Below are 27,139 nucleotides of genomic sequence, written 5' to 3' on the forward strand. Positions count from 1 at the left end.
GTCTTACTATATACTATGTCGTTTTTTTCGGCTAAAAATGCCTTACTATACTATGTCGTTTTTTTCGTGCCAAAAACGGCATACTAAACATGGTCGTTTTTTTCGGTAAAAAACGCCTTACTATACATGGTCGTTTTTTTCGGCTAAAAACGCCTTCCTATTGATGGTTGTTTTTTTCGGCCAAAAACGCCTTACTGTACATGGTCGTTTTTTTCCGCTAAAAACGCCTTACTATACATGGGTGTTTTTTTTCAGCTAAAAACGCCTTACAATACATGGTCATTTTTTTCGGCCAAAAACGCCTTACTATACATGGTCGTCTTTTTTTCGGCTAAAAACACCTTATTGTACATGGTCGTTTTTTTGCTTGGTCATTAAAAAAAGCCTTACTGTACATGCAAACTCTGCTGACGAAGGCCTCGACCTGGATTTGAAGCCTGCATCTTGCCGCTGTTACACTGACGACTTAACCAGTGGACCACAGTGGCACTGCTATACCAAGTTCACAAGTAACAACCCAAATAGGTCTTTACATACCTGGTGGTTCAAAAAAAGCTACACATGCAAACTCTGCAGATGATGGCCGAAACATGGATTTGAACCCAGCACCTCTGCACTGGAAAGCCAATACAGTAACGAGTCGACCACAGCGGAGCTGCTCTACTGAGTTTCCAAGTAACAACCCAAAAACGTCTTCACATAGTCATTCAAAAAACCCTTTACATGCAAACTTCACAGAGGAAGGCCAAGACCTGGATTGGAACCGGACCTCTGCGCCGCTAAACCGAAGTACTCACCAATCAAGTACGGGGGCACCGCTCTACTAAGTTTCATTCACCAAGTAACAACCCAAAAAGATCTTCATGTACAGAGTCGTTCAAAACACTTCACAACTCTGCAGATGATGGCTGAGACCTGGATTTGAACCCCTGAACTTCTGCAATGTTTAGCTAACACATTAACCAGTCAACCACAGTGGCGCTGGTTTGTAACAGCACAAAAAGGTCCTCATATACATGGTCGCTCAAAAAGCTTTAGATGCCAACTTCACAGAGGAAGGCCAAGACCTGGATTGGGCTTGAAACGCCATACTATATACATGGTCGTTCTTTTTTTGGGTAAAAAAAACCCTTATTATACCTGGTCATTTTTTCGGTTGAAAACGCTTATGATACATGGTCGGTTTTTTTTTTTTAAAAACGACCGTGTGTGTGTGTGTGTGTGTGTGTGTGTGTGTGTGTGTGTGTGTGTGTGTCAAAAATCAAAACAATTTGTCCAAAGATATCAGGATAGAATTCACGAATTTCATTTATTTGAAAAATCAAACCATGAGTTGACCAAGACAGAAATGTGACATAAAATTGTTCGTAAACATTTGTAGCCACCTAAAGCATTAGCACAAATTCTAACAGAGCAGCACTTTTATCAGAGCCTGACAAGGCTTCTGAATCAAAATAAATGCAAATAACAGCAATGGAGGCTTCTTTATTTAACTTGTTTTTCCACTTGGCCTCTACTATACTGTAATGATACATTTTTCCCCTCAAAGTTTTTTTTCAATCAGCGCATTAATGTGCATTACAAAGGCACCATAGAATAGTTTTTGGATGTAGTCCACCGGTCAGTAAATATAAGGGATGATCCTGTAGGGGACACGTCGACAATATGTTTCCCATGCAAGTCCATACTTGGCTCTGCAGTGTCGCTCGTCGCGGGCCTCACGGTGAATCAGCAAGACGGTGAAATATATCACATAGAAGTATGGCAGAAGATGTGAGAATCCTACCGAAAAGAAGCAGATGGGAAAAGAGGGAAGGAGAATTATTTTTGTAAATGGCTGTATTGAACCTGCACATTTTCTTCTCCGACTTTACAGTGGGTGGGTGTCATCATTCCCCACTTTTACATGAAAAGGGGTTTTATTTTCCGTTTTCGATCGAACATCCATTTGGTTTGTTCGGTCAGGGGTTGTTCCCGTCTAGCGCTCCTTATTGTGCTCATATTCATATATCTGTCTCTTCAACTTTTGTACTTCTCAGTTACAAAAGCAGCGAAACAATGAGTCACATCATGTTTATGTGTCAGCAGTAACAAAGGACTGACAGCCTCCATTTTTTATTTTTTTTTTATACGCGCTAGACAGGAACAATGAGACCAGGCCGTCAATGCGTCTAGCATGAGTCGCAACAATTTATCAGATAATAGAAGGAAATGAGGGAACGGCTGTGGCTTGCAAACTGCACTACTCTGTCATACGAGAAAGGATCAATCATTGACAATTGGACGTCGTGTCACCACGATGCAGCTGTGGCACCGTCTTCTGCAGGACTACAATAACTGGATTATGAATGGTAGCCATGGGCAAGATTTATTATTGATAATTTACTTTCCTGAACTTTAACAATTATTTGGGCTTTGCCTGGTGTATATATTTATTGCATATATACATATTTACTGTCAATACACAGTAGAAAAAAAACTATGAAAAGTGGAACTATATCTATATATACTATATATATAATGAACCAATCAACTTATAACTCAAACATGTAACGCAGAATGGGGGTGTCGTACAAATATCACACAAACATGCGGCCGGTGGCCAGAATGAAGTGAGCGTGTCAAATGTCAACGTGCACATGCATGATTGGGTGTTCTTACCACAAGGCAGAGACCAAGCCAAGGCCATGAGGAGATCACCCAAGTAATTGGGATGACGAACGAGACCCCACCAACCAGACACCAGCAAACGCTTCCCTGTTGCCGTGGCGATGGTCTCGAGCCCTGCGAGGAGCCGTGGATAATGCAGGGGAGAATGTCGCAATCACTTCAGTTAATGAGCATTTCGCAATCACACTGGCAGACGACCTTGATCAGTGCCTAGCCTATATTATGTTATAATTTCACTCAAACTGAGAAGAAAAGAAATGTATTTTCATGAATCTGTAAGGGTTTATTGATTCATTAATAAAAAAAATAAAGTAGTTCGTACTGACTTGAAACACTTGGATGTGTGGGGCTTCTCCGGAATTGATTCTTCTGTGAGTTGGATTTTCGGAAAATATAATAGCCAATACCTAATAGCAAGCAAGATGAATTGTACCTTAAGAAAAGAAGAGCAATACATTGGAAAAAAAACTGAGAATAACAATGTGGTTACCATTTAAAGTTATTGTCGCGGCAACTCCCATTGGACTTAGTGTTTGAGGATGTCCGACTAGAAAGGCCGCCTGCAGGCTGTATGTGAAGGGAACCCAGGCCAGGTCACCGAAGACAAGCATGAAGCCAAAACCATCATGCACAATGTCCATCGTGGTCAAAACCGCCTCCTGTTAGCATGGACAAACGGGACACTGAGAAGCTTTCCATAATTTCCGGACTAAGTTGCGACTTTTTTCACTGAACCCTGCGGCTTAAACAATGATGCGGTTGATTTATGGATTTTTACGGGCGAACGAATACATTTAAAGGGCCAATCCCAATTCTAATATGCATGATAAGTACAGTGGGGGAAAAATGTTTTTGAAGGGCTTTTTTTTTTTCAGGGGGGAGGGAGGAATAAACAGTACCTGTGCATGATAATCTCAAGAAATGATTATCATTAAAACATTAAAAAAAAAAAAATCTTCATGTGTAAATACTGTATCCCATACAACATGAACACCTGCAGCTACAAGACAACTGCAGCCTGTAGTAGATGTACATTTTTTTTTTAATTAACTGGGTGCATTTTATATTCCAGTGCGTTCAATAGTCCGGAAATTACATTAATTGCCTAAACTTCCAAGTCATATTCAAATTTTCTGTCCCACCTCATTCCACAGAGCGTCAGCCACATACAACAACTGAAAACTGTTGACGAGCATCATGGCGAGTGAGGGAGAGCCTCGAAGCTCCACCTCTTGCATCAGCATACCAAAGTTTATGACCACCTGAAAGAAATGCAAATAATGTGGACAGATCAAGGCTACAGTATTCCATTTCTCTGTGTCATATTTCTAGTTCGATAAAGAGCAGACAGTGGCTATTTTGCAAGAAACAGTGTAGCGTGTCGCACTCTGTAAATGTGTGTGTTAAGTCAAAAAGGAGCAAACGTGTTAAGCTGCAGAATGAGTGGTTTTCAGTCAAACACATAAAAAGTGCACAGGTTATAATTTATTCATCTATGCCCTGAATTTAAATCACTTATTTTAAAGCCGCTCCGCAAAGGTCCCGATCTTGAGCAGCTCAATGGCCCAAGAGCAAAGCTCGAATGACCTCACGTGAACGTCACCTTGCTATGAACTTTCGTGTATGAAAATAGGACATTCATCGATGACAAATCGTCACTGCTTTGTTTTTTAAAATATATTTTTTCACTCCTACTTCATTTTCTCATCAACATTAAACAATATAAATCATCTCAATTTAACTGAGTTTACCCCCTTGTGATTCTTACATGAACTGCAAATGACTCTCACAGTAAACTGCATCCTGGACCAAACAATATCATATATTGATGTTCCATCTGCTCCATGTCACGCTTATGTTTGCGTCACGTGCTGAAAAGACTTCAGCAAAGGACACAGATATTTATCGTCGGTTTTCCAGATGCATTTTAGGAATTAAGAGCTTCTTCTAGCCAAGTCTAGTCTCTGTGCCGTGACATCTAAAAGCAGGGCGAAGGAGAAAGCAGGCAATGCGGCACAAATTTGAAGATGGGGAAAAATGATCAATGGACAGTTATCAATACTGACAGAAAATTATGAGGTTACAATGCATCTTAAAGATATTCTGACTTTTTCTCTTTTCATTTAAGGGAACACAAAAAAATTATTTTGACATGTTGGACCACCTTACAGTATGCAGATGATGCGATGCTACTTACTGGTTTAAACTTAATGAACAACTCAATTGGAAACAAACAGATTATGAGAGAAGTTAAATTACTGAATTTAGCCAACTGGTCTTGATAGCGAGCGATTGTGTTGCGGGCCAGTCATGAATATAAATGGACAGTAATTTACAAGCGGTGAAAAGTACTTAGCAAGGAAAAGATGTTGTCAAGTAAGTACTGTCAGACATTCAACCAAAATCTCCCACACACACTTGGGTGGGAGGTTTTTATGTTCTCTCCTACACAACTCACTCTAAAATGATCTAATAGGCCAAGCCTTGACTGTTTTTACTGTAAGCCCATAAAATGAAGATAGGCATCATCTCATGAAAAGTATAAGTTACTTACAGAATGAATCAGTGTGTTGTGTCCAAACAAACACTTAATATTTTGAATGCTTATTGGTAATTCACAGGTGCTTCAAAATATTCGCCTAAATCAAATGCATTTGGTCAGCATGGCAAGAATTCCAATTTGTGATTCTGTCAGTTTGAACTTAAAAAAATATATATACCGGTAATCATCGTTTCAAATTTAGGCTTATGTTGAACAATATCGCCACCTAACGGCAGTAACCTCAAAGAGCAGGCAGAAGACACACTTTATAACATTCGCACTGTAAACTTAATGAGAAAGGTTCACTTGAAGTATTCAATCAATTTGTCACGTAGATATTGGCTTTGATGACGAAACAAAAAAAAGTTGTTCTCTTCGTTCTACTTACCCAGCCAATCAGACCTGGTCTGAGCTCACAGAAATATTTCAAGTCAAAATGACCTATACGAGGGTTCAGCTCCCGTCCAATGAAGTAGTCATACAGTGGATTTCCTGAAAAAAATCAAATAAAAAGTTTTGCTTTGTATGTCTCAAAGGTACATGCAAGAATGTTTTTTTTTAAACCCCTGGATCACACTCTACGACCGCAACATTACATAACCACCTAAAGTGAAACAAGACCTGTTCAGTTGTTTTTATGGTTAAAAAAGGCACTGCATAATACTAAAATTGTTTCTATATTTCGGTTGACTTGTTTAGATACATCAAAGGGACAAACACCTCTCTCAGTTCATCTAGTGCAACCAAGATACAGCAAAACCACTTAATGTCGGAAGCCTACTGGCTGCAAATCCAAACTGTTAGATATGGGGACTTTCTGCTGATCTCAACAAGAGCTTTATACATCTCATCTCTACCAGGTACCTGAGGGAACATCTGAACTCTTCAGCACAGAGTGGGAGAAAGAACAGTAACATTGACGGCGGCACTTGGAAACCTTCTTCCTTATCAAACGATGAACCTTTGTTCTCTCACCTGTGTTGCCCCCCAAAGCAAGAGCATGAGGAGGAGCCCAAAAGGAAGAAAGGTAGAGATAGACAGAGAGCATGAAGGACACTGCTATTGCACACACAGCCAGAGGCAACATCATCTCGAACAGATGCCCCAAAGGAGCCTTGAACATCAGAAGCAACATCAGCAATGCGCCGCTGATGCACAAGCTATGAAAACCTGCAAGAGAGAAATAAACATAATAAACGTTGTTGGCCTCCAGTGAAAACCTGTGCATGGTTATAGACTATTGTTTAGAAATGTAACGTTTGTGGGAGGTTGCAGTGTAAATAAGCTGAAGGGATCTAGCGTGAAGTGGAGACTTAAAGATACATCCACGAACATGATACAGTATCTTCTTGGAGCTTCGGTGAGCTTGAATGTTGTTTGCGTGGGTTTTCCGGCTTCTACCCACATTGCCCACAAATACATGTTAGGTTAATAGAAGATGCTAAACTGTCCGTTTGTGTAATTGTGAATATGAATGATTGTCAGCACACACACACACACACACACACACACACACACACACACACACACACACACACACAATATATCTATTTTAAAAAAAACGGTACCGTTTATGGGATACTTGAGACGTGTTCCATCCCTCAGCACTAATCCCTCAGATATCTGCAGAAACATAAACATTATTAACAATATATTTGTAATATAACTATAAAATCATTTGTTAGAACCAACTAACTAACCGCAACATTAGGTACACCTGCTCAAGCATGTTTTGGGAGTTAATACTGAGAGGTATTTTTTTTGATTGATTATTTGATCATTTACCTGATGTAAACACAAGATGGGTGAAAATATTAGAAAAAAGTTTAGAGTATTTTCAGAATGACACAGTAAAGTTGTGCACCTCTGCAAAGCCCAATAATGGAAAAAAATGTTCACGTAACATTTCTCTTTAGTAATTAACATTTTTGATTTTATTATATGTACAAGCGTTATATTATGATATATTATACTATCATACAATATTGTGGCTAGTAAGTCTAAGAATAGAATTGCACCTTGGCGAAATGTATTACATTTTCTCTAGTATTGAGTCTCGAGGTGGATGATTTTAAAACCTTTTAAGGCATTCATAAAACCACTTGTGAACTGTAGTTATGATATTTAAATTTAAAATAATAACAGATGAACTGTTTCACTCGTACTCAGATAATTGTTTTCTCATAGTTGAAAGTATCACCAGTCACCTATACTCTGAGTAAGCAGCAGTCGGGCTCACCAATGTTATATTGTATCACCCCGAACATGTATAATGAGCTTGTACCTTTCCTAATGGTAGCAAATACAGGAAAGCATGCAGAGCTATCCAGCCCAGCAAGAGGAGGGGAGCCGTGGGGTTCCACAGTTGGTCAAGTGAGGGCAAGGGAGGGGGCCACTGGAGCAGAGCTGCGTCAGGAGATCGATTGACGCAAATCAGGAAAAGCACCGTCAATGGCAGAAAGATGGGGATGCAAACGGCCCCTGGGGATGTAAAACAGATGCAAGCAGTAAGTGAGAAGTGATTCTTATTGTAAATAATTCACGCATCTCAAATTGCAGCTGCAACGAGTAGCTCAGTTGTCAGTGGGAGTGCAGCAGTTCACCTCAGTTGTTTTACATTTTGAAGCCTGTGAAGCCTGGAGCTGTCGTATTCAAAGCCTGTTCTTTTTTTTTTTTTGTCTAAAAAGAAGATTGAACCGGACACTCAGTTCAATAGAAAAATAGAAATCCCACGCACATCGAGTTGCTGTGATGGATTTGGTCTTATATCATGTCCAATAACAACTACAGCTTGTAACTATGAGATGACTTTCCGAGACAAATTATTCTGCTGAACTCGTTGTCTTTTTAAATGAAAGCATTTGTGTAGTTTTTGTTGTGACGTTTGACTTGTCCCAGAGCAAGTCACTCATCTGATTGGTTGTTTAACGCTAGAGTGTTTTGGTGTCAATGTGTATCTCAATGATTGTGGCGATCAATCGAGAGTGTACCCAGTCAATCACTCAAAGTCAGCTATTGAATGGATGAGTTTCAAAGGATTTCTAATCTGTGTCGACATTTATTTTGGGAATTCGCCCAAAATAAGTGACTTACCTAGGGTTCCTCCAAACTCTCTCTCTGTGTTATGGGAAGCCTTGCCATTTGATGTTTGACTCTTTGACCTCATTATTAATCTGCTATAAAAACAGAGGAGTAGGTGTAAACAACGAGCAGACGTTATGATGCGGAAAAAAATTTTGATCATTATCCCAAGTTTGTATGTGTGACTATAACGTATCAGTAAAATAATTATAGTTTAACTTTTGGGAGTAAGCAGAGAACATCCATCCATCCATCCATCCACTCTAATATTCTGCCCCGTTGTTACATACTTTAGAATTGATCATGCATCCATGAGCAAGTCAATCGTTAGTTCTGTTGATTCGATGCAATGAACAAGACAGGTTGTCTAAACCGCTTCATTACAAAACGGTGCAAAAATGCCGATCAAATTACTTCAATTTACTAGTTTTTCTTTCGCTCCTTTCCTAGTTTGAACAAATGTATTATACAACTGGATTAACACTATTAAAAATATCACAAAGTTAGGTACCTTACTGACGTGCTGTACTGTACGTAGGTGTATATCCCAAGATAAAGTGCAGCGCTCGTGCGGTTTTCGAATGGACCCGCCCCCTCAACGTGTTTCTAGGACGCAACGATAGTCTAGCCAATCACATCGCTCAACTGAATCTGAAGAGGGCGGGGACTAAAGACTTCGTCGAATCAGATCGGTTGCTTGGGTGGCGTCAGCGATTTCCGCACGACATGCAGAACCTTGGACAGATGTTGTGAAACACCTGAATTTATATAATATAACCGCAATGTAAAGACGTCGAATACCTTGTCAACTGATGCTGTTCACATATTTATTACAAATATACCGTACTGCGTGACCCTGAAGTTGGCTCCACGGTCGCGCTTCTGTTAATTCAGCTTTGCGTTCCCCCATTGTTTCCCAGCCAACCCTTGTAATAATAATAATAATACATTTTATTTATAAGCGCCTTTCTTGGGGGTTACGTGATCACATTGCAGGGGGGACGTGGAAACGTTTAATTTATTTTCCTGACCTGTGTCATAGTAATGATTTACGTCTCTTTTTTTTCTTGAAAGGGAAATGTACAGACAACAAATACACAAGTAACTATTTGCTTCACACACACAAAGGTACTCCAAATCAGCACTATGAAGATTGCAACGCATTTATTTATATATTATTAATTCTGCAAATGAATCATGAATCTGTACTAAATATAAAGCAAACTGTTGTAAATCATGCAAACACTGCAGATTAATTGACAGTGATGTTAATTAAATGCCAAACATGGTTTGTAAAAAGATATATTAAAAATGGCCGACTTCCTTATCCTTCATTTAGTCATCAGATTGCAGAACCAACCTAATATGTTAATACTATACTGAACATGGTTTCACTTTCAAGCTGTCAAGTCTAAAATTCAGTTGAAGTGTTTGGAGTACCTATTGCAATTGCATGAAAAAAAAATCCTAACAAGAGGTTTTGGACGGATTGAACTTATAGTGTTTGCTTAGTGTTTTATTGATGTCTTGGGAGTTAGTTTGATTTGTCTTATAAGGACTGTTTTACTGTATTAACACACTGATGTTATGAATGCCAGATGAATGTCTTCATGCTATAACGAACATTTCGTAGTACACAAACAAAACAGTAAGATTCCAGTGTTTGATAACATCCAGTGGTTGTGTGCATGCTCTGGTTAACAATTCGGTGGTACACTTGGAACTTTTAACCTCGTTCACAGATAACTTCAATGACGCTCTGCTCCATCGGAGCGGGATCTAGGCAGCGGTGGGCGGAGCTCCCGACGATCTCATCCAGCAGGAAATGTACAAGGTTCTCGTCAGACACAAAACGCCATAAGTACATCTGCAGGTAGTGGCAGTCAACCTGGATTTGCTGCAGCCCGTACCGACCAAAAGTGCGCAGCCGGACACACTCCAGGAATGTCTTTAAGCTGATTTTGATGATTCCCGTCATGACGGAGACCTGCAACAGAGAAGGAATGGCTGCGTGAGTGACCGTGTGCGTACTTGTGAGTGAGAACATGGTCAAGAAGAGCTCAGACCTTATTGAACTCCACTGAGCTGAAGATGTCAATGCGTTCAGAAAATAGCTTGTGTATGTTGCTCAAGAGATTGGTATCCATGGGAGCACTGCAGAGAATCAAACAATATTAAAATGTACTTCCCCCGCAGTCAATCATGGAGTCGTGCAGTGCAGTTCTACACCACTGAAAACAACAGTACACTGTAGCAGACTGTTATTGTATATGGTAGGTAATCTTTTGCAGTTCATTATTCACTGAATCAACTCCAATGGATTTTTTTAACCCCCTGAGGAACCTATCCCCAGATGTTTGCTGAAAAATTCAAGAAATTGAAATTATAATAAGTAAATATTAAATCATATACAAATGAACAAATAAAAAGAAAATCCAGATGTTTAAAGCAGTGTACCTTGGTGTGTAGCTTGCGGCGTAGCGAGTTTGCTGCCTTGAGCTGCTGTAGACCGAGAAAGTCCTTTTGCTTGAGTCACTACTGTGCGCTTTCCTCACACCTTCCTCGTACAAAAGACCCACCTATGGTGACAAAAAGGATGTAGGAGGCCTGCTTGAACGACAGAGGGGAGAGGATGGCGTTTCAAGGCCAAATATGTCACCTGCACATCAATCGAGGTGGTGTCCTCTACAACCCTCTTCATCACCGCACGCACATTCCGGGGCTCGATAGTGTTGACCCAGTCTCTTGTTTCGACACTCTTTCTAAGCATCTGGGAAATAATTAGGCCCTGGACCTGAAAATGTGAACACAAAGACACACCGCCTCAATTGAAATAAAGCTTAGTGATGAGATATTTCATTGTTATTTGAGATTCACAAGCAAGACTTAAACTCGATCTAGAATATGTAACATTAGAATTCAGGTCATTTTCTGTTTAGATAGGTTAGCTAGGAGTGGTGTCTAATATTTCGTTCCTCTCACGCGGTTCAATAAAATCTAATATTAGAAACAGAACGATGCAGTGAAGTTCTAAAACGCTGCTTATGGGAACCACAATATTGAAAATGGCAAGATCAACAAAAACTGAGTGTGATTATCTCTCTAAAAGTTTTTATTGGATCTCCCTGGATTGTGAAGGTGAACCCAATGTTGTGACACTGGCTAAAAAACATGCATGCATGCAGTAATCACATTTCTCCAGCAGGAAGAGTGTGGGTACCTTGACGTAATGGTTCAGTAGTTTCTGTGCTGCCTCCCTGGCTTCTGCACACAGAGCAGTGACGGCCGTTACTGGATTGTGGTGCTGAAAATGTAGAAAAAAGGAAACATTTCGCTAGAAGTAAAGTACAATTAAAATATTACACACCAAAACCAGTATGTATAGTTTAACATGATAATAAGTACACTATGACACGCTATTTATTACCTGTGCCAGAAACTGTTCGTCAGTCAGAGTGAGTATGTAAGAGATTGTAGAGGTTTCATAGTCCAAGCAGAGTCGAGAAAGGAGCAACAGGAGGGCTGGCGGGGTGGACCCTCCTTTGTCTCCTGCACTCTCACAAAACTGACGAGAGGACTGACACACAAACTTGATGAAACTCACAACCAGGCTCTCACGAACACCCTGGCAGCAGAATTCCCCCTAGAAGATATAAAAGCAAGGAACTGAAAGATGAAGTTGCATTATGAACAGCTAACCAGTCACCACCAAAATGTCGTCAACAAAACTAGTTTATGGCATTTGAAGATTCACCTTAAAGTATGGCTTGTTGGAAAAAGTGATATCCTTGGCTGTGAAAAGATGCACCGATGCCAACACGGACTTGATTTGATTTAAGATGGAAGCTGACAGGGAGGAGAGCAGCTCCGGAAGGCTACTTGGAGCATCTCTGCCAGAGGTTGAGCCTCCAAAATGAGAGCCGGCCCCCGGAGCAGCCAGCGAGAGGCGAGGTGTCGCTAGGGCCTGCCTCACGTCTGTCAAGCTGTCCATGTAAAAGCTCTGGAGAGCAGCGAGATACTGCTTGACTCGCTCGGTTGCAGCGCGAATCACAATCTCTGTGCCTTGTTGCGGCACGGAGGAGCCCGGCAGCAGCTTGGCCACAGCCTGGAGTCTGCGGAAAAATCGGTCAAGGGCGCGGACCAAGAGGGAGTTATCAGCAACCCCTTTTTCCTCCTTGATCCTTCGCTCCACAAGCGAAAAATACCGAGCGGCCAGATCATCCACGAAGGCGTGCAGCTTGCTGTTAGCCATCTGAGGAATATTCTTGGATGCTAGCTCGCCTGTCTGAGCATGGTTGACGAAAAGTTCTTGATATGATGTAATTACTAAACACAAGCTGCTGACAAATTCATTGCAGCCTCTGTCGATGAACTCCAGGATGTCGGTGTTCGAGGAGGGAGAAGGCAGAGCGCTTGTTTTGGCAGTGCCGTCAGGTGGCGAGCCAACAGTGACGCTAGGCGATGGCCTCCGTGTGGAAGAATCTTTCAGGGCTGGTCCGGGCGGGCTGGGTCTTATCTCAGCTTCCAGGCTCTGCAGGTCCAACTCCAGGCGAGAGCCCGCATGGTTCAGGTATTTCTCACACAGGTCCTCTGCTGGCTCATCCAATTGCAACAGCAGCTCCACGCACTCAGACAGGTCTTTAGCACTCGAGCCACCGTCTCTGTGAGCAGAACAACACACGCAGGGAAACAGGACTATTACAGCTACCATGACACCAAAACTCTAAAAAAAAAAAAATGATGCACATTTCTTTCTTTGTGTAGCACAATATAACTAACTGTTGAATGGCAACAAAAATATATGAAACAATTTCCATAATATAGTCTAGAGTACAGCAAACCCTCCACATCTTGTATTTGTTCAGCATTCACAAATTCCTTTTTTTTTTTTTTAACCGATTCTCCATTATTCACTGGAAAAAAAAAAAAACATTCCTGTTTTGTGTACTCCATCTTGCAGCATCTTGGTGCCAAGGAATTATGTTGAAATGAGTTTAGGAGCTTCATGAAGACCAGGCTTTGTTTTGCAGTCATGTTGTGGCACTTGTTAGGCAATTATAAACGTCTCTTATCGAGGGCATCCATCATCTCACTGATTTACGCTATTTACAGCTGGCTTTGCCCCTAGAACACTCAAGTACTTTCCAGACTACTTCCCCTCCCCCCCCCCCCCCACACACACACACATTTTGAACCCTGCGGCTTTTAATGTGACATGGTTTATTTATGATTTTTTTTTTTATTACTAACGAACTTCAAGACGCTAACAGATGTACCCTAAGTCGAATCACATCTGACCAATGAACTACGTCACAGTGGACCAATGATACTGTCCACCCTTATAGTGAAAATTCATCAGCTATTTGTGGTTGGAGCGCACATGCTCCAGAGCATAATGCGCAAGCATGTGTGCTTTGCGGTGTATGACTCCAGAAGGAGCAATTGAGAGCAAAAAGAAAATTCTTGAGTTGAGTTTAATGAGCATAGGGAACGAGTGCCGTCAATATTTTTTGTTTGGCTCAGACTGCCACCATCACTGTCAATGGACAACAGGCGCTGCTATCCTCAGAGGACAGCAACCGCAGCAACATCCCCTGTGTCCCCCAAACACGTAACAAACAGGTTGCCAAAGGCTGCACTGCTGCGTGATGACGAAGGCTGTACAAGTTCGTCGGCGAATTTGCCTCTGGTGACAACAAGTGACACTGAGTAAATTTCTGGGACGCTACTGTGTAACTAGTTGCCATTGGCAATATTTGGAGGGGAAAAAAGTGTCAACTGGTGTTGAACATAAATCAAAGCTTTTTTAAAATCCAGCTATGTAACCTATTTTTTTGCAAATATCCCATGTTGTAACAGAGATTCGCGGCTCATAATACCAAGTGGCCAATTTAAGTACAAATTTGTTGTCATGGCTAAATTTAACTGTTGCTGATTTCAATCATGCACAGAACACGTCACCAAGGTCAAACAACACAAAATTGCACACCTTCATATCGTCTTGATATCTACCTCCTACAACAGGCTGAAATGTGACAATAAAATTAATAAACTCTACTGACTGTCTAAGAATATGACCCGAAATGTCTTGTGGGTATGGCCCTTTCTGATTCTGCCTGGATTCTGTAGTCTTGTCTGTCACTAGATCACATTTGCACATACACGTCAAGGAAACTGACCTGAACTTTTGCCGAAGCTCCTGCGCCAGTTTGTCCATGATGGCATGACAGTCATCCTGGATGCCCTTGAAGGAAGGCATGTGGCTGTATTGCTGCAGCACACAGCGAGCACGGCGATGGGAACTCACTGCTTGAGAGTAGGCTTGCAGTTCCAAGCATTTGTTTAATCTGGCAGGCAGTTCAAAGAGAAACTGCAACTTTCTTAACAAAGTGTGGACCCCTAAGAAAGGAGTAAAAAAAAAAAAAAAAAAAAAAAAAAAAAGGAAAAAAAAAACGTAAAGTCATGCACAGAACACGTCACCAAGGTCAAACAACACAAAATTGCACACCTTCATATCGTCTTGATATCTACCTCCTACAACAGGCTGAAATGTGACAATAAAATTAATAAACTCTACTGACTGTCTAAGAATATGACCCGAAATGTCTTGTGGGTATGGCCCTTTCTGATTCTGCCTGGATTCTGTAGTCTTGTCTGTCACTAGATCACATTTGCACATACACGTCAAGGAAACTGACCTGAACTTTTGCCGAAGCTCCTGCGCCAGTTTGTCCATGATGGCATGACAGTCATCCTGGATGCCCTTGAAGGAAGGCATGTGGCTGTATTGCTGCAGCACACAGCGAGCACGGCGATGGGAACTCACTGCTTGAGAGTAGGCTTGCAGTTCCAAGCATTTGTTTAATCTGGCAGGCAGTTCAAAGAGAAACTGCAACTTTCTTAACAAAGTGTGGACCCCTAAGAAAGGAGTAAAAAAAAAAAAAAAAAAAAACAGGACAACATAAACGTGAAGGCATACCACAACTCACTCAACAAAAAGGTGAGGTACCAGTGTGTCACCTGAGAGTTTTGTAATCTGAGCATGCTGGTCTTCAAGGGTACCACTGATGCGAGCACTAAAATCAGTGATTGCTGCCATGTTTGCAGACAGACAGTCCATTTCATCCTCCATCTTTTTGAAATCATTCTTCATCTTCCTTATGGTGTCTTGAGAAAAATGGGCGAGATTGTTTATCAAGGTGTGGTCGACCGGGTAAAGCTTTCAACAGTAATTGGAAGATGGAAGTGAATTCTCTCACCTGTAGCTGATATAAACTTGTTGTAGTTTTCATATACCAGCGTCTGCATGTCACTATCCAATGAACGAATCTGCTTGACCATGCAGGTCTCCTGGTCCATCAGCTCTGCAAGAGAGCATTCTTTTCGAAGCTGAATTGGGACACACAATAATGACTGGTTAGCCACATTTTAAAGACTCAGTGCTTTCCTCAGTGTTTGTTAAATGACTATTACCGACAATCTTGGGGAAAGTTTTGATACCTGGGAGTTTTCTGCTATTTTCACATGCAGTATTCTAAGCAAAACAACGGAAATGAAAGAGTTTCATTTAATAAATTAAGCTCAGCAAAATATTGCTTTTAATTTTGACTTGTTTCTGCTTGATTATCAATGTGATGGTGACGGGAACCCCTGCCTCACCTTGTTTAGGTAGTGCTCTGGGTCAAAATGAGGCCCGTTGATGTCACAAGGATCCAGGGACTGTGGCTCCTCGTCTGCCTTTCCTTCTTCGTTAAGTCCGTAGTAGAGCTTCAACATGCCGTGCACCCGACGCTTCCTCCCGGGGTCTTCGGAAGCCGGGGTTTCAGCTTCCATTGCAATCGGCGGCTGGTTGATTGACAAGCAGTTATAAAAGCCTACCTGATAGATGACTCCGGTCTAAATAGCGAGGAAGAAAAATCGAATGTTTACCGACCGAAAGCGTAACCCGGGTGCAAAACAGCTGTGGAATATCCCTGTAGTTTCGCGATTTACATAAATGTCAACCGTTTCCAAAAAAACTGCAATTTACTTAACGATAGTCAGTAAGAACCTTCTACCCACAAGCCGAATTGGCATTGCAGCACTTCCGGATGCGTTGCACCGTGGGCGTTGCCACTTCTCCACCAAAGAGTATGTGCAACCAAGAGAAAAATCTTCACGAAAACAAATCTATCAGCCAATATGGCGATGTGAGTGGTGCCGTTTAAAGATAGTGGAGCACTGCTACATCGGTTGTTTCGTCAAAACGTTTTAAATTATTTTGTAGCGCTGTGCTGTCCTAACAGCGACTTGACTTCAATGTATTTCTCATTTTTATTGAACGTCGCCTCGAAGTGCTGGAACGACCAACGCTAACTTGTCTGTGTTTATAGTTTCTCTACGTAATATCCAATTACCAAAAGAGACACGGTCCATGAAATAATGGAGTGTACGAGGGATAAATTGGAATAATAGTTATTGATTGTGAATGAGCCATTAAAATGTGTCTTATTATTAGAGAGCGTATTCAATATTACTTTTGGCCAATGGGTGTCGGACTTGAAAGAACCAGCACTGGGGTGCATTTATCGATAACTCGGGCATTGTGGAGGAGCGACCGTGTTCCGACCAGCAGCAACAGCAAAAAATTGACTCAGCACTCAGAAACAAACTATCATGACATTTCGGGTGGAAACTTCTGCTTTGGCTCACTACAGGCCTGTGACGGAAGGAGACAAGGAAATCGGAAAGGTGGAAATTGACCGTAATAGATTGAACACAACTAACGGTAGCGATACAAGTTTCCCAATTCACAAGTCCAAATACAGTACTGGCAATTCCTGGTCACGTGACTCGGCAGGGTGACGTATGCGCGTAAACACAGTGAGCGATGACGCCACACGACCGAGCGATGCGTTCACTGGGCGATGACGTTTTCTGAGAAGAGAAATATACGGCCTTTATACATAGTGACCAGAAATTACGTCGTCATAGGTAACATGTCTGTGGGTTTAATACATAGCTTTACATGTGACATTGGCGAATCATGCATTGTTCAGCCAGATTTGGATCGGAACCCGTGACCCTCAGCTGACACAGACTGACGCCTTAACTACTGGTTTTACCTGCTCCAATTCAGCAGAGATGGCTGGAGAATTGTACCCCCTTGAGTCCATTCACAATTTCATTGAGAAGACCGTTATCATCGAGAAGCCACAAAGGTAACACGTAACGTTAATATGATCCGGTGGCATCGACGAAAACAAATTGCTGATCGGAGTAACTAAAAATAACTTCACTTTAGAAATAATACGTTTAATTCTCAGACAGAAATATATTAGGAAATGCGAAACGTGATTTGTTGCAATGTGCTATTTCCAAAGGTATGTGTCAAAGTTCAGGCCGACAGTTCTTGAGGAGACCAAACCCACAAATTATATGAAAACGATGGGGCCAACTAGATTGGACGTGCCCATCCCTACCAATTACCTGAAAAAGCACTCCAAAGAACCCAAACTACCAGAGAGTGAGTTTTCTGTCATTATTGAATTGTTTACCTTTTGAGTTTATTTTCACTATCCATCTATCCTAAGGTGGGAACCTTTCTCTTAACACTTTAACCCATTTTTTCCAACCTTTATTAAGCCATGGCATATATTTTATGTTAAAAAATCATGAGGTTACCCACCCAACAAAAATACCTTCGAAAATGGATATAAAACATTTAATTCTTCTGCCTGTCACAATACAACACTGGAAGATGTTATTTGTAAAAAAATCAGACCAATTAAGTGAAATCGGACAATTTTATGTCACACTGGTTGGAAAGCATTGCTTTAATCAATAGTTTTCATAGAATTTGCTGTGATGCAACATCCATCTATCCATTATCTGAACTGCTCACAAGTGTTGTGCTGGAGGCTGTCGCAGCTGACTTAGGCAGGGTATGTCCTGAATTTGTTGCCAGCCAATCGCAGGGCACACAGACGAATACCCATTCACGCTCACAATCACTCTTGCAGACAATTTAGAGTGATCAATGAACATCCTATGCATGTTTTGGGAATGTGAGAGGAAACCGGAGTACCCGGAGAAAACCCACGTATGAAGGCCAGGGACCGGAATTGAACCCATGCACTGTGAGGCATCATGCCCCCCGATGATACAACAGTTGATTTTTGTTTTTTTTTTAATGAATTATGATCGTTTGTGGTTTAATGGGATGTCAGCAGCTCATTCAAAATGATTTGGGCTTTGGAGACTCCAGTGATGCAACACTGTTTTGATTAGCCTTTTCACTCTGACATATCTCCTTGCAGGCATCTGCATATATGTGATTTGGTTTTAAGCATGGCTTGCAACACAAAATATAGAGCAGAAATAAAATATAGAGGGAATATAATGAATATAACAACAACAAAAAACCTTCAAGGTACCCAAGCTTCCTTAAACAATCCAAAAACATGCATGTTGGTTTCATTGAAGACCAACTTGTTCACAGTGAAAATGTGAGCATGAATCGTCTCTATGTGCCCTGCGGTTGACTGCAATTGATCAACCCAGGGTGCAATTTGCCTCTCACCCAGTCAGCTTGAATAGGCTCCACCTAATCCTTAAACCTAAGGAGGAAAAGATTGAAAAGGTGGATCAAAAATGCCACATGTTCGCCACGCTTGCTGCTGTAGTCATTCACTTTAACTTTATTGTCTAGTCAAACAGGTCAAGACTCATTACATCTGTTCATCAAAGAAGCCAGCGGTCCCTACAGGGCCATTTCTGCCTCCCGTTACCACCCCTACAAAGCGAAAGACGACCACACCAAAGGGACCCAAACAGACTCCGTGTGTTGTTGACACAAACAAGGGACACAAGGAGTACCATAATAGAAACTCTGGACTTGTCCCTGTGTATATAAGGAAAAAGGTATTTTCCTGAGATACTTGAGAAAGAAAAAGTTATTTCTGTTGAGTGCTTTTTGTGGAAAGCAGCAGTAGTAGGTTTGGATGTTTTTTTTTCAATACGAAACTTTAAAGTTATCCAACTTTTGATCTAATGTTAATTTACTATTTATTGCAGGATTATGGAGAAGTACCAAACTATCTGATGCGCCGCAAAGCAAAGCATCAAAAGGCACTCGAAGAGTACAACATTAATCTGAAAAAGCAGGAGGAGCATGAAACCATGAAATACCTTTCTGACATGGAATGTCAGGCCATCGTTGAGGTACATTAGGCTACAAGACAGCCAACTAAATGGCACATAATATTCTATAATATTGGGAGAATAGACAGTGATTTCCGACCATTCCTCTTTGCACAATCTCTCTAAATCATCCAGCGACCTGGGTCCTCTCCTCTGCACTCTCCTCTTTAGCTCACAATAAGTGTTCAATGGGGTTGATGTCTGAAGACTCCCAATGGGCATGGGAGGAGCTTGATTCTGTTTCTTGTGAAGGCTTTTAAAACATAACCAGAGGTGCCAATTATTATGGAGTGTGGTGTAGTTTACAAATAAATTAGCCAATCATAATGGTAAGATATAAAACATTCCTCTTGTAATGATGAACATGAATATGAGTAATGGTGAGTGGCATTACAGATATACGTCATGCATTTCGGTTTTTGGGATTCATAAATGTCACACAATTCTTAAAAGGCCATAAAATGTAAAAACAAATCACCCTTAACTTTGATATCTGAACTGTATGGTGATATTGGAGTCTTACTTGATTTGATTGTGGGCAAGCTTACATCAGACTGAAAATATTGTCGGATCAACATTAACAATGTTCATCTTACTGATGCATTCAAATGCACATCAATCCTTTCACATTTTAAACTGGCTCTCTTTCCAGGACCTGAAGCAGAAATACAATGAGCTGAATGCAGAGTACCAGCGCCTCCCATTTATGATAGACACCCCGTCAATGAAGACTCGTAAGGTACGTCTCGAGGTGGAAATGAAGCAGCTGGAGGATGACATTAAACTCCTTAATCGGTTGGAGTCTATCTGCAAAAACAAGTAGCACACAGATGTGCAAATAGGGTGCCGACCATCTGTGTCATCGACTGAACTCAACTAGTGGACAGTAAAAACGCGAGGTCATGTGGATGATTTCATTTGAATGTTTGAGGACCTGTGCCAGGCAATTCCAACATTGTTGGTCAGAATTAAACTCATTCATTGCCAACCCTGCTAGTTACAATGCATATTTGGCATAATCGCCATCAATAGCAGTGAATGAGAAATGTATTTTTACATTCTTGCTGGAAGTGGGCTTGTGCTGTTGTTCCTCTTTTGGGGGATGTTGTAATTTTGTTGTCATACAATTAAATATTAAAAATCCAAATGCACAAATGGATGAGAGTGAAGTATCCACTCAGGCATCACAGTCTGTCCATGTTATTGACTTAACACAATTGGATGGTTGAGTATTTTATGGCTGTCAGTTGATGTTTTTTTTTTATTACACTTTTAACAGAATGTTGAACCAATGTTGCGTTTGTACTATTTATACTGTGCTTCAGAATTGTTCTGTCAGTCTGCTGTTTTGATTGCAAAACAGAAATAAACGAATATTGCTCCCTTCAACCGCCCAAACTTGCATACTTTACACAAGATCGTTGAATAAAAAAAAAATTCTGGACTTTAGCCACAATTGCCACAGTGCTGACAAAATAGAGTACACAAAACACCTCTGAATTGTGAGACACATATTCGTGCACGGAACTACGATTTAAAATGATTTATGTTCTGTTCGTTGCTTTTATTCTGGGAGTTGCGATAGGTGGTCTTCCTGGTTATCAGTGGGCTGTAAATCTAAATACCTGTAGCTGGGAAAATAACTCGTCGTGTAATAAACAGTGCGCTAATTTTGGACCAAAATCGTTGATTAATCTTTTTGTGGATATATTTTTCCTTCAATAAGGAGAAATTATTGCAATGGTATATGAAATCGTTGGTATTCTTATACAGTATTGCGACATCGATAACGTCACATCCGGTTAGTGGCTCAATGGAAGTTGGAACATGTTTACTTTAGGAAGATCCAGTTTGTTCAGGTACCTATGTCTCTTTGCGGTGTTGCCGAGCTCCTTTTGCCAACCGGGCATGGGAATGCTCTTCCCCCGGGAGTCGTCTTCTCGAGAAGTGAAGGATCTGAGCGGCCTTTGGAGCTTCAGAGCGGATAAGTCGCCAAACAGGAAGCAAGGCTTCGAGAAGTCTTGGTACAAAAGTCGCCTGGCTGAGGTGAGCGACTCTCACCATGCACCTAACGGAGCTTACTTTGTTGGACAATCAAAAATTTAAACGGAACTAAACCTGACATGTCACCGAATTGGAAAAAAAAATGTCAGAGTTTGCAACACAATTCTATAATTTTTCATTACGACGCAGTTGTTGCACCGATTAGTGTAATAACAAAGTTTTACGCAAGTAGTCAATATTTTCGAATGTAAATATTAACAACAAACATGCAGTGGCCGCAAAATTAATACAGCTCAAGCAATACCTTATAATGTCATTCTTTATACAGATTTTGTATTTGATCGTTAAATTGTGTGGCTGGTCGTACACTGTGTCCATGCGGTGATGCCATTCGATAGACTGGCCCCGTGATAGACATGGCCGTTCCTGCCAGCTTCAACGACATGACACAAGACCCCACATTACGAGATTTCATCGGCTGGGTATGGTACGAGCGAGAGGTGGTGTTGCCCTCTCGCTGGGTCACAGATGAAGGAACAAGAGTGGTTCTCCGAGTGGGAAGTGCTCACTATTATTCAGTGGTGGTAAGCATGAAAACGTAATAAATCACAGTTATTATTTGTGCTTCATCACTGTTGAGGTGTGTTTACGGTCTGTCAATATTTTGCAGTGGGTCAACGGGGTGAAAGTGACCGAGCACAACGGTGGCCATCTTCCCTTTGAGGCAGAAATAGGCAGTGTGATCCGAGAGGACCCGACAAGCCCCTGCAGGATAACCATCGCGGTCAACAACACTCTCACTTTAGAAACTCTCCCACCTGGGACCATTCAGTACTTCAATGACCCCACTAAGTAAACACACTTGCGTCTTTACCTACTTCAAATGCACTGTTTGAAGACAGATTTTGTTTTTCTCCTTGTTATTTATGATGATTTAAGAACAGATTATCACAGAAAAAACAATTGAGAACCAACCACTGTTGTTAGCTGCTTTACAAACTTATTGGACACGTCATTTTGCACTTTTCATCGTGACTCACATATTGAATTACTCCACAGGTATCCTGATGGCTTTTTTGTGCAAAACATCAACTTTGATTTCTTCAACTATGCTGGGATTCACCGTCCTGTATTGCTGTACACTACTCCCAAGGCTTACGTAGATGACATCACAGTCGTGACGGACTTCTCGGATAGCACAGGTATCTTTTTTGGTCCTTTTTTTTTTTTTTTTTTTTAATCTTATTATCACTCATACACTACACTAAGCAGACACTCAATTAGGTACATCTGAGAATAGAATAGCATCTTTTCAAAGACTATGAGATCATCTTCACTTGGAGCCATATAGTTTGCAGTGGTGGAGAACTTCACTGCGTCATGCTGGGAGCAGTTTATAATGACTACATTAGTTTGAGTGGATTTATTCATCTACCATTTACTGACCCTTTAGAGAATTTCTGGAAGTAAACAATATTTTTGCCTCTCTTGTTGGACCAAATAATATAACTGCAAAAAAAAAAAAACCTCAGCTAACATATTGTTAAATTAGTTCTGACAGAATCATTAAATTATTTTTGTAAAGACAGAATTGTTGCTGTAGCTCTTTTGTTGGATCTCACTATATTGTCAAAGTAATGTTGCGGTTCGAGAATCTGTGTACTGAAATCTTCTCTCAGTCTTGTCCGTCCACAGTAAGTTTCATCCTCTGCGTTTCAGGTCTAGTCAACTACAAGATATCAGTCCAAAATGCTGCTGAGGCCACCGTGAAGGTCACTTTGATGGACAAAGACAGACATTGTGTGGCTTCCTCCAACGAGCCTTCTGGAGTGCTCAAAATCACAGATGTCAAACTCTGGTGGCCGTACTTGATGCACGAGAAGCCAGCTTATCTTTACTCTTTGGAGGTGGGCCAACGTTCAGTCACTTTGCTACATGAATGATCAATATGTAACATGTATTTTTTTTTAATTCCACCTGAAGGTTCACTTGATGGCAGCAGATGAAAGATCAACTTATACAGATGTCTACGCTCTGCCAGTTGGCATCCGCACAGTCCGTGTCACGAGCAGTCAATTCCTCATCAACAACAAGCCCTTCTATTTCCACGGGGTCAATAAGCACGAGGACTCTGACGTGAGTACCACTAGAGGGAGCCAGAGGACTGCTTTATGTCCCACACCGCTACAAAAGTGAAGACTAAAAATCTTTTTTTTGTAGCCGTGAATGTGTTTGTCCGGATTGGTGCGCCTTGTGATTGGCTGGCAGCTAGTTTAGCTTGCGCACAACATTTTGCCTAATGTCAGCTGGGATAGGCTCCATTGGATTCACACGTTTTTTTTTCTCATGTAAATGAACAAATATATATATTTTTTCAGGATGTGTTCAAATATGTGGCTTCACTGTTACGATCCGTAATGACATTTTTTGGTTGTATTCTATGAAAGATTCGAGGTAAAGGATTTGACTGGCCCCTGATTGTCAAAGACTTCAACTTAATGAAGTGGTTGGGAGTCAACTCATTCCGAACCAGCCACTACCCCTATGCAGAGGAGATTCTGCAGATGTGTGATCGCCACGGCATTGTGGTCATCGATGAATGCCCGGGGGTGGGCATCAAAGACATGTAGGTCCAAATGTGTTGTGTCCGTCACCATCGCCCATGAACACCGTCGAATCAGTAACTAGAAATGCAAGACACTCATTCATATTTTTCAGTCTTGATGTTCAAAATACTTTTTGGGCATTGTAACAAGAACTGTATTGGCACTGAAAAAGATTCCGTCTGAAAGATAAAATACAGACACAAAATATTTGATTCAAAAACAGATAACTGGTCTAACCTGTCGATGTCACATCTCTGTTTGTTCGGCTGTTTTTTTTTTTTGGTTTTTTGTTTTTTTGCCTAAGATGTGTGGTAATAATACTGATTGTGTGTTGCCTAATCGACAGTCGTAGTTTTGGCAACGCCTCCCTGGCCCATCATCTTGATGTCATGGATGAGCTTGTGCAACGGGACAAGAACCATCCCTCTGTGGTCATGTGGTCAGTGGCCAATGAGCCGGCGTCAGAGATGCCTCCTGCTGAATTGTATTTCAAGTGAGTTTTTATCGTCTTTCTGTGAAATTGCGTTCATTATTTTATTGAATATCCACCCCTCAATCCCCTCATGTCCTTTGTAGCCTGTAAGGTGCGCGGTGACCCAAGATGGTGCCAAACAGATGCAGGGTCATTGGGTCACCATCATCGTTGGACCCTGTTTCAATGTTGTTGTTGTTTTAGGGTTAAGGTTATTCTACAGTTTGGACTTTGCTTTACTTTCGTGAATATTTTACCAATCGTTATCATAATGAGGGATGGCTTGTTCCGTATTAAAAAGGTAAACAATGAGAAGACCCATTTTTAGATTGACTGCTTTAAAATGTGAATGCATTTAAGCGATAGGATAGAGATGGTTAACGCATGTGTCCATTGTCTTCCGTCGAACTGTTCTCCTTCCAACTAAAATGTGAATTGTATTTGTCCCGCAGGACTTTAATAACGCATACTAAAGATATGGACCCGACCCGGCCTGTGACTTATGTCACAGATAGTAACTATGCCAGAGACAGAGGGGTGAGTTTGATCAATTTGAGACCTTGCTGATCATTTTTTCACATCAAAATAGTATTAGCTTTTGTGTATGGGTGAAATATTACAACTACTGCTATAACAACAAACAAGTTCTCTTTCATAAACTAGTTAAGAGCATTTCCAGTCTGGTCCGGAAGTACCGGTATTAGGTCGTCACTTTGTTGTTTTATTTCCAAATCTGTTGTAGAAGTTGCTAACAGCAAAACCCTAAAAACTTCCCAAATACTGGTTCACGGAAATGTATTTTAGTCATACTGACTTGGTTTGAAATGTGCTTCAACTGTCATGTGAGGGGTAGACGCTGACGTTATGATCACAACTGAGTGGTATTCATTCCTGGGAATTCGTCACATTCCTGTGCTGTTACGTTCGTCGCCTGAAGGTGCTGATTTGTGTGAGGGACCACTCATCTGTGAAGGAATCGCAAACATCTGATCAGAACTCTGCCTTTTCAGAGAATCAACTGACTTTCTTCTTTGTAAGGGAAGAGACAGACACGTTTATTTGTCAAATTCCCATTACAAAAAGATCCTCCTGAAAAGTGTCAGGTGAATGTTCAGGAAAGAAATGATACCTATTTAAAATTGTAAGAAAAAAATTGCACCTCCTAGAATGTCATTTTCTTGAACAAATGCCTAGCTTTACATGAACTGTGCACGCTTTTGTTATCTGTGCCAAGGCCCCCTACGTGGACGTGATCTGCGTGAACAGTTACTTCTCCTGGTACCACGATCCAGGCCATGTGGAAGTCATCCCGATCCAGCTCAACACCCAGTTCGAGAACTGGTACGGGAAGTACCAGAAGCCCATCATCCAGAGTGAATACGGAGCGGACACGGTGCCGGGCCTTCACAGTGTGAGGAAGCATATGCAGTCGAGACAGCGAATGTGATCAACGCATGTTGATGCAAGGCAAGATCAGTTACGATTTATTTTTTTTCTGTCGTCTCCCTGCAGGACCCGCCCATGATGTTTACCGAGGAGTACCAGAATGTGGTCCTGCAGAGCTACCACAACGTGTTCGACCAGAAGAGGAAGAAGTATGTCGTCGGTGAACTCATCTGGAACTTTGCCGACTTCATGACTGTACAAGGTACTGCTGCCTGTGCAGAACGCAACACAAGCTCTCAACGTGAACACTGAATCAATGCATTTGTTCGTTTGTTTATTTTTTGGGGGGGTCATTAATCTTATGAAATGACGGGTTAACCGATTTATTGTAAATAATAAAATAGGAGTGCAATAAAAAATACATGTTAAATATGCATGAATGTATTTCTGATTAGTAGCTATGGCATTTCAAACAAAAATTCCACCTGTTGCTGGACCTAACCCTTAATTCGTAAATTACATATGTAACATATATTACTATGTTACATATTATATTTTTTGTTATATATTTTAATTTTTATGAAAATTCAGAATCAGTGCAAAAATATCTCAAAAAGTTTAATTTTTGATTACAAACATAGTTTAAAAAACGGTTGACCAGTGTTATGTTCAAATAACACTTTTACATAATAAGCAAAGCATATAAGTATGAAATTGTAGTCCATTTAAAAAAAAAAAAAAAAAGGTAATTGAATGGATGGTAATTGAACTCACCCATACAGTGATTCTGCGCTCAATACTCAAAACCATATTTCCCCATTGAAATGATTGGAAAGGTAGAATTCCTTTTTTTCCATTATTCCACTCTCCGAACTTCCTGTTCGTTGCGTCTTGCAGGGATCACTCGCGTGGTGGGCAATAAGAAAGGCGTCTTCAGCAGGCAAAGACAACCCAAAGCAGCGGCGTTCATCCTGAAGGAAAGATACTGGAAGCTCGCAAATGAAACGGGGAAGATCCCTTCTTGGTTAAAGTATCCCTGTGGACTCTGACAACCGCAGCGCCAGCGCCAATCATTATTAACAAATCGCCTCGTTTACTGTTTACCAAATGCATTGATTCACCAGCAAAATTGTTCATGTGTCTGATAGTTTCAGACCACTCACCCCCACTTTTCATAAGTGGGGTGAGTGGTTTCCA

The 27,139-nt window shown here is 41.1% G+C and overlaps 4 protein-coding genes across 6 annotated transcripts; 2 read left to right on the forward strand and 2 right to left on the reverse strand.

Moving 5' to 3' along the window:
* Positions 1 to 1,286: 1,286 nt before the first annotated feature.
* Positions 1,287 to 8,898, reverse strand: tm7sf2 (transmembrane 7 superfamily member 2). Of its 2 annotated transcripts, none has more exons than XM_019858744.1 (11): positions 8,805 to 8,898; positions 8,306 to 8,388; positions 7,497 to 7,693; positions 6,781 to 6,835; positions 6,188 to 6,382; positions 5,601 to 5,704; positions 3,813 to 3,932; positions 3,161 to 3,329; positions 2,997 to 3,077; positions 2,662 to 2,784; positions 1,287 to 1,782 (listed from the first exon to the last, which is right to left on the reverse strand). In XM_019858744.1, the coding sequence occupies exons 2-11, from the start codon at positions 8,376 to 8,378 to the stop codon at positions 1,622 to 1,624; spliced, it is 1,278 nt and encodes a 425-aa protein (XP_019714303.1). In that variant the 5' UTR covers positions 8,379 to 8,388; positions 8,805 to 8,898; the 3' UTR covers positions 1,287 to 1,621. The 2 variants fall into 2 exon arrangements, with proteins under 2 accessions (XP_019714303.1, XP_019714306.1); XM_019858747.1 differs by having other exon boundaries at positions 8,306 to 8,385; positions 8,805 to 8,869.
* A 542-nt stretch (positions 8,899 to 9,440) lies between these two features.
* Positions 9,441 to 16,438, reverse strand: vps51 (VPS51 subunit of GARP complex). Of its 2 annotated transcripts, XM_019858732.1 has the most exons (12): positions 16,227 to 16,438; positions 15,953 to 16,138; positions 15,553 to 15,682; positions 15,314 to 15,460; positions 14,992 to 15,211; positions 12,048 to 12,954; positions 11,721 to 11,936; positions 11,514 to 11,597; positions 10,953 to 11,087; positions 10,751 to 10,872; positions 10,360 to 10,447; positions 9,441 to 10,280 (listed from the first exon to the last, which is right to left on the reverse strand). In XM_019858732.1, the coding sequence occupies exons 2-12, from the start codon at positions 16,124 to 16,126 to the stop codon at positions 10,020 to 10,022; spliced, it is 2,484 nt and encodes an 827-aa protein (XP_019714291.1). In that variant the 5' UTR covers positions 16,127 to 16,138; positions 16,227 to 16,438; the 3' UTR covers positions 9,441 to 10,019. The 2 variants fall into 2 exon arrangements, with proteins under 2 accessions (XP_019714291.1, XP_019714284.1); XM_019858725.1 differs by having other exon boundaries at positions 15,953 to 16,438.
* Positions 16,439 to 17,216: 778 nt separating this feature from the next.
* On the forward strand, positions 17,217 to 20,865 carry LOC109508787 (enkurin-like). Its single transcript, XM_019858753.1, has 5 exons — positions 17,217 to 17,493; positions 17,656 to 17,798; positions 18,984 to 19,195; positions 19,349 to 19,495; positions 20,127 to 20,865. Exons 1-5 carry the CDS (start codon positions 17,417 to 17,419, stop codon positions 20,295 to 20,297), a joined length of 750 nt encoding a protein of 249 aa, XP_019714312.1. The 5' UTR covers positions 17,217 to 17,416; the 3' UTR covers positions 20,298 to 20,865.
* A 390-nt stretch (positions 20,866 to 21,255) lies between these two features.
* Positions 21,256 to 27,055, forward strand: gusb (glucuronidase, beta). Its single transcript, XM_019858739.1, has 12 exons — positions 21,256 to 21,520; positions 21,877 to 22,062; positions 22,149 to 22,330; positions 22,538 to 22,680; positions 23,198 to 23,385; positions 23,462 to 23,614; positions 23,926 to 24,104; positions 24,431 to 24,577; positions 25,009 to 25,093; positions 25,791 to 25,967; positions 26,069 to 26,204; positions 26,840 to 27,055. Exons 1-12 carry the CDS (start codon positions 21,302 to 21,304, stop codon positions 26,989 to 26,991), a joined length of 1,947 nt encoding a protein of 648 aa, XP_019714298.1. The 5' UTR covers positions 21,256 to 21,301; the 3' UTR covers positions 26,992 to 27,055.
* Positions 27,056 to 27,139: the final 84 nt, after the last annotated feature.

This window comes from Hippocampus comes, unplaced genomic scaffold (genome assembly GCF_001891065.2).
Source record: "Hippocampus comes isolate QL1 unplaced genomic scaffold, H_comes_QL1_v1.1 scaffold66, whole genome shotgun sequence".
Taxonomy (NCBI): Eukaryota; Metazoa; Chordata; class Actinopteri; order Syngnathiformes; family Syngnathidae; genus Hippocampus; species Hippocampus comes.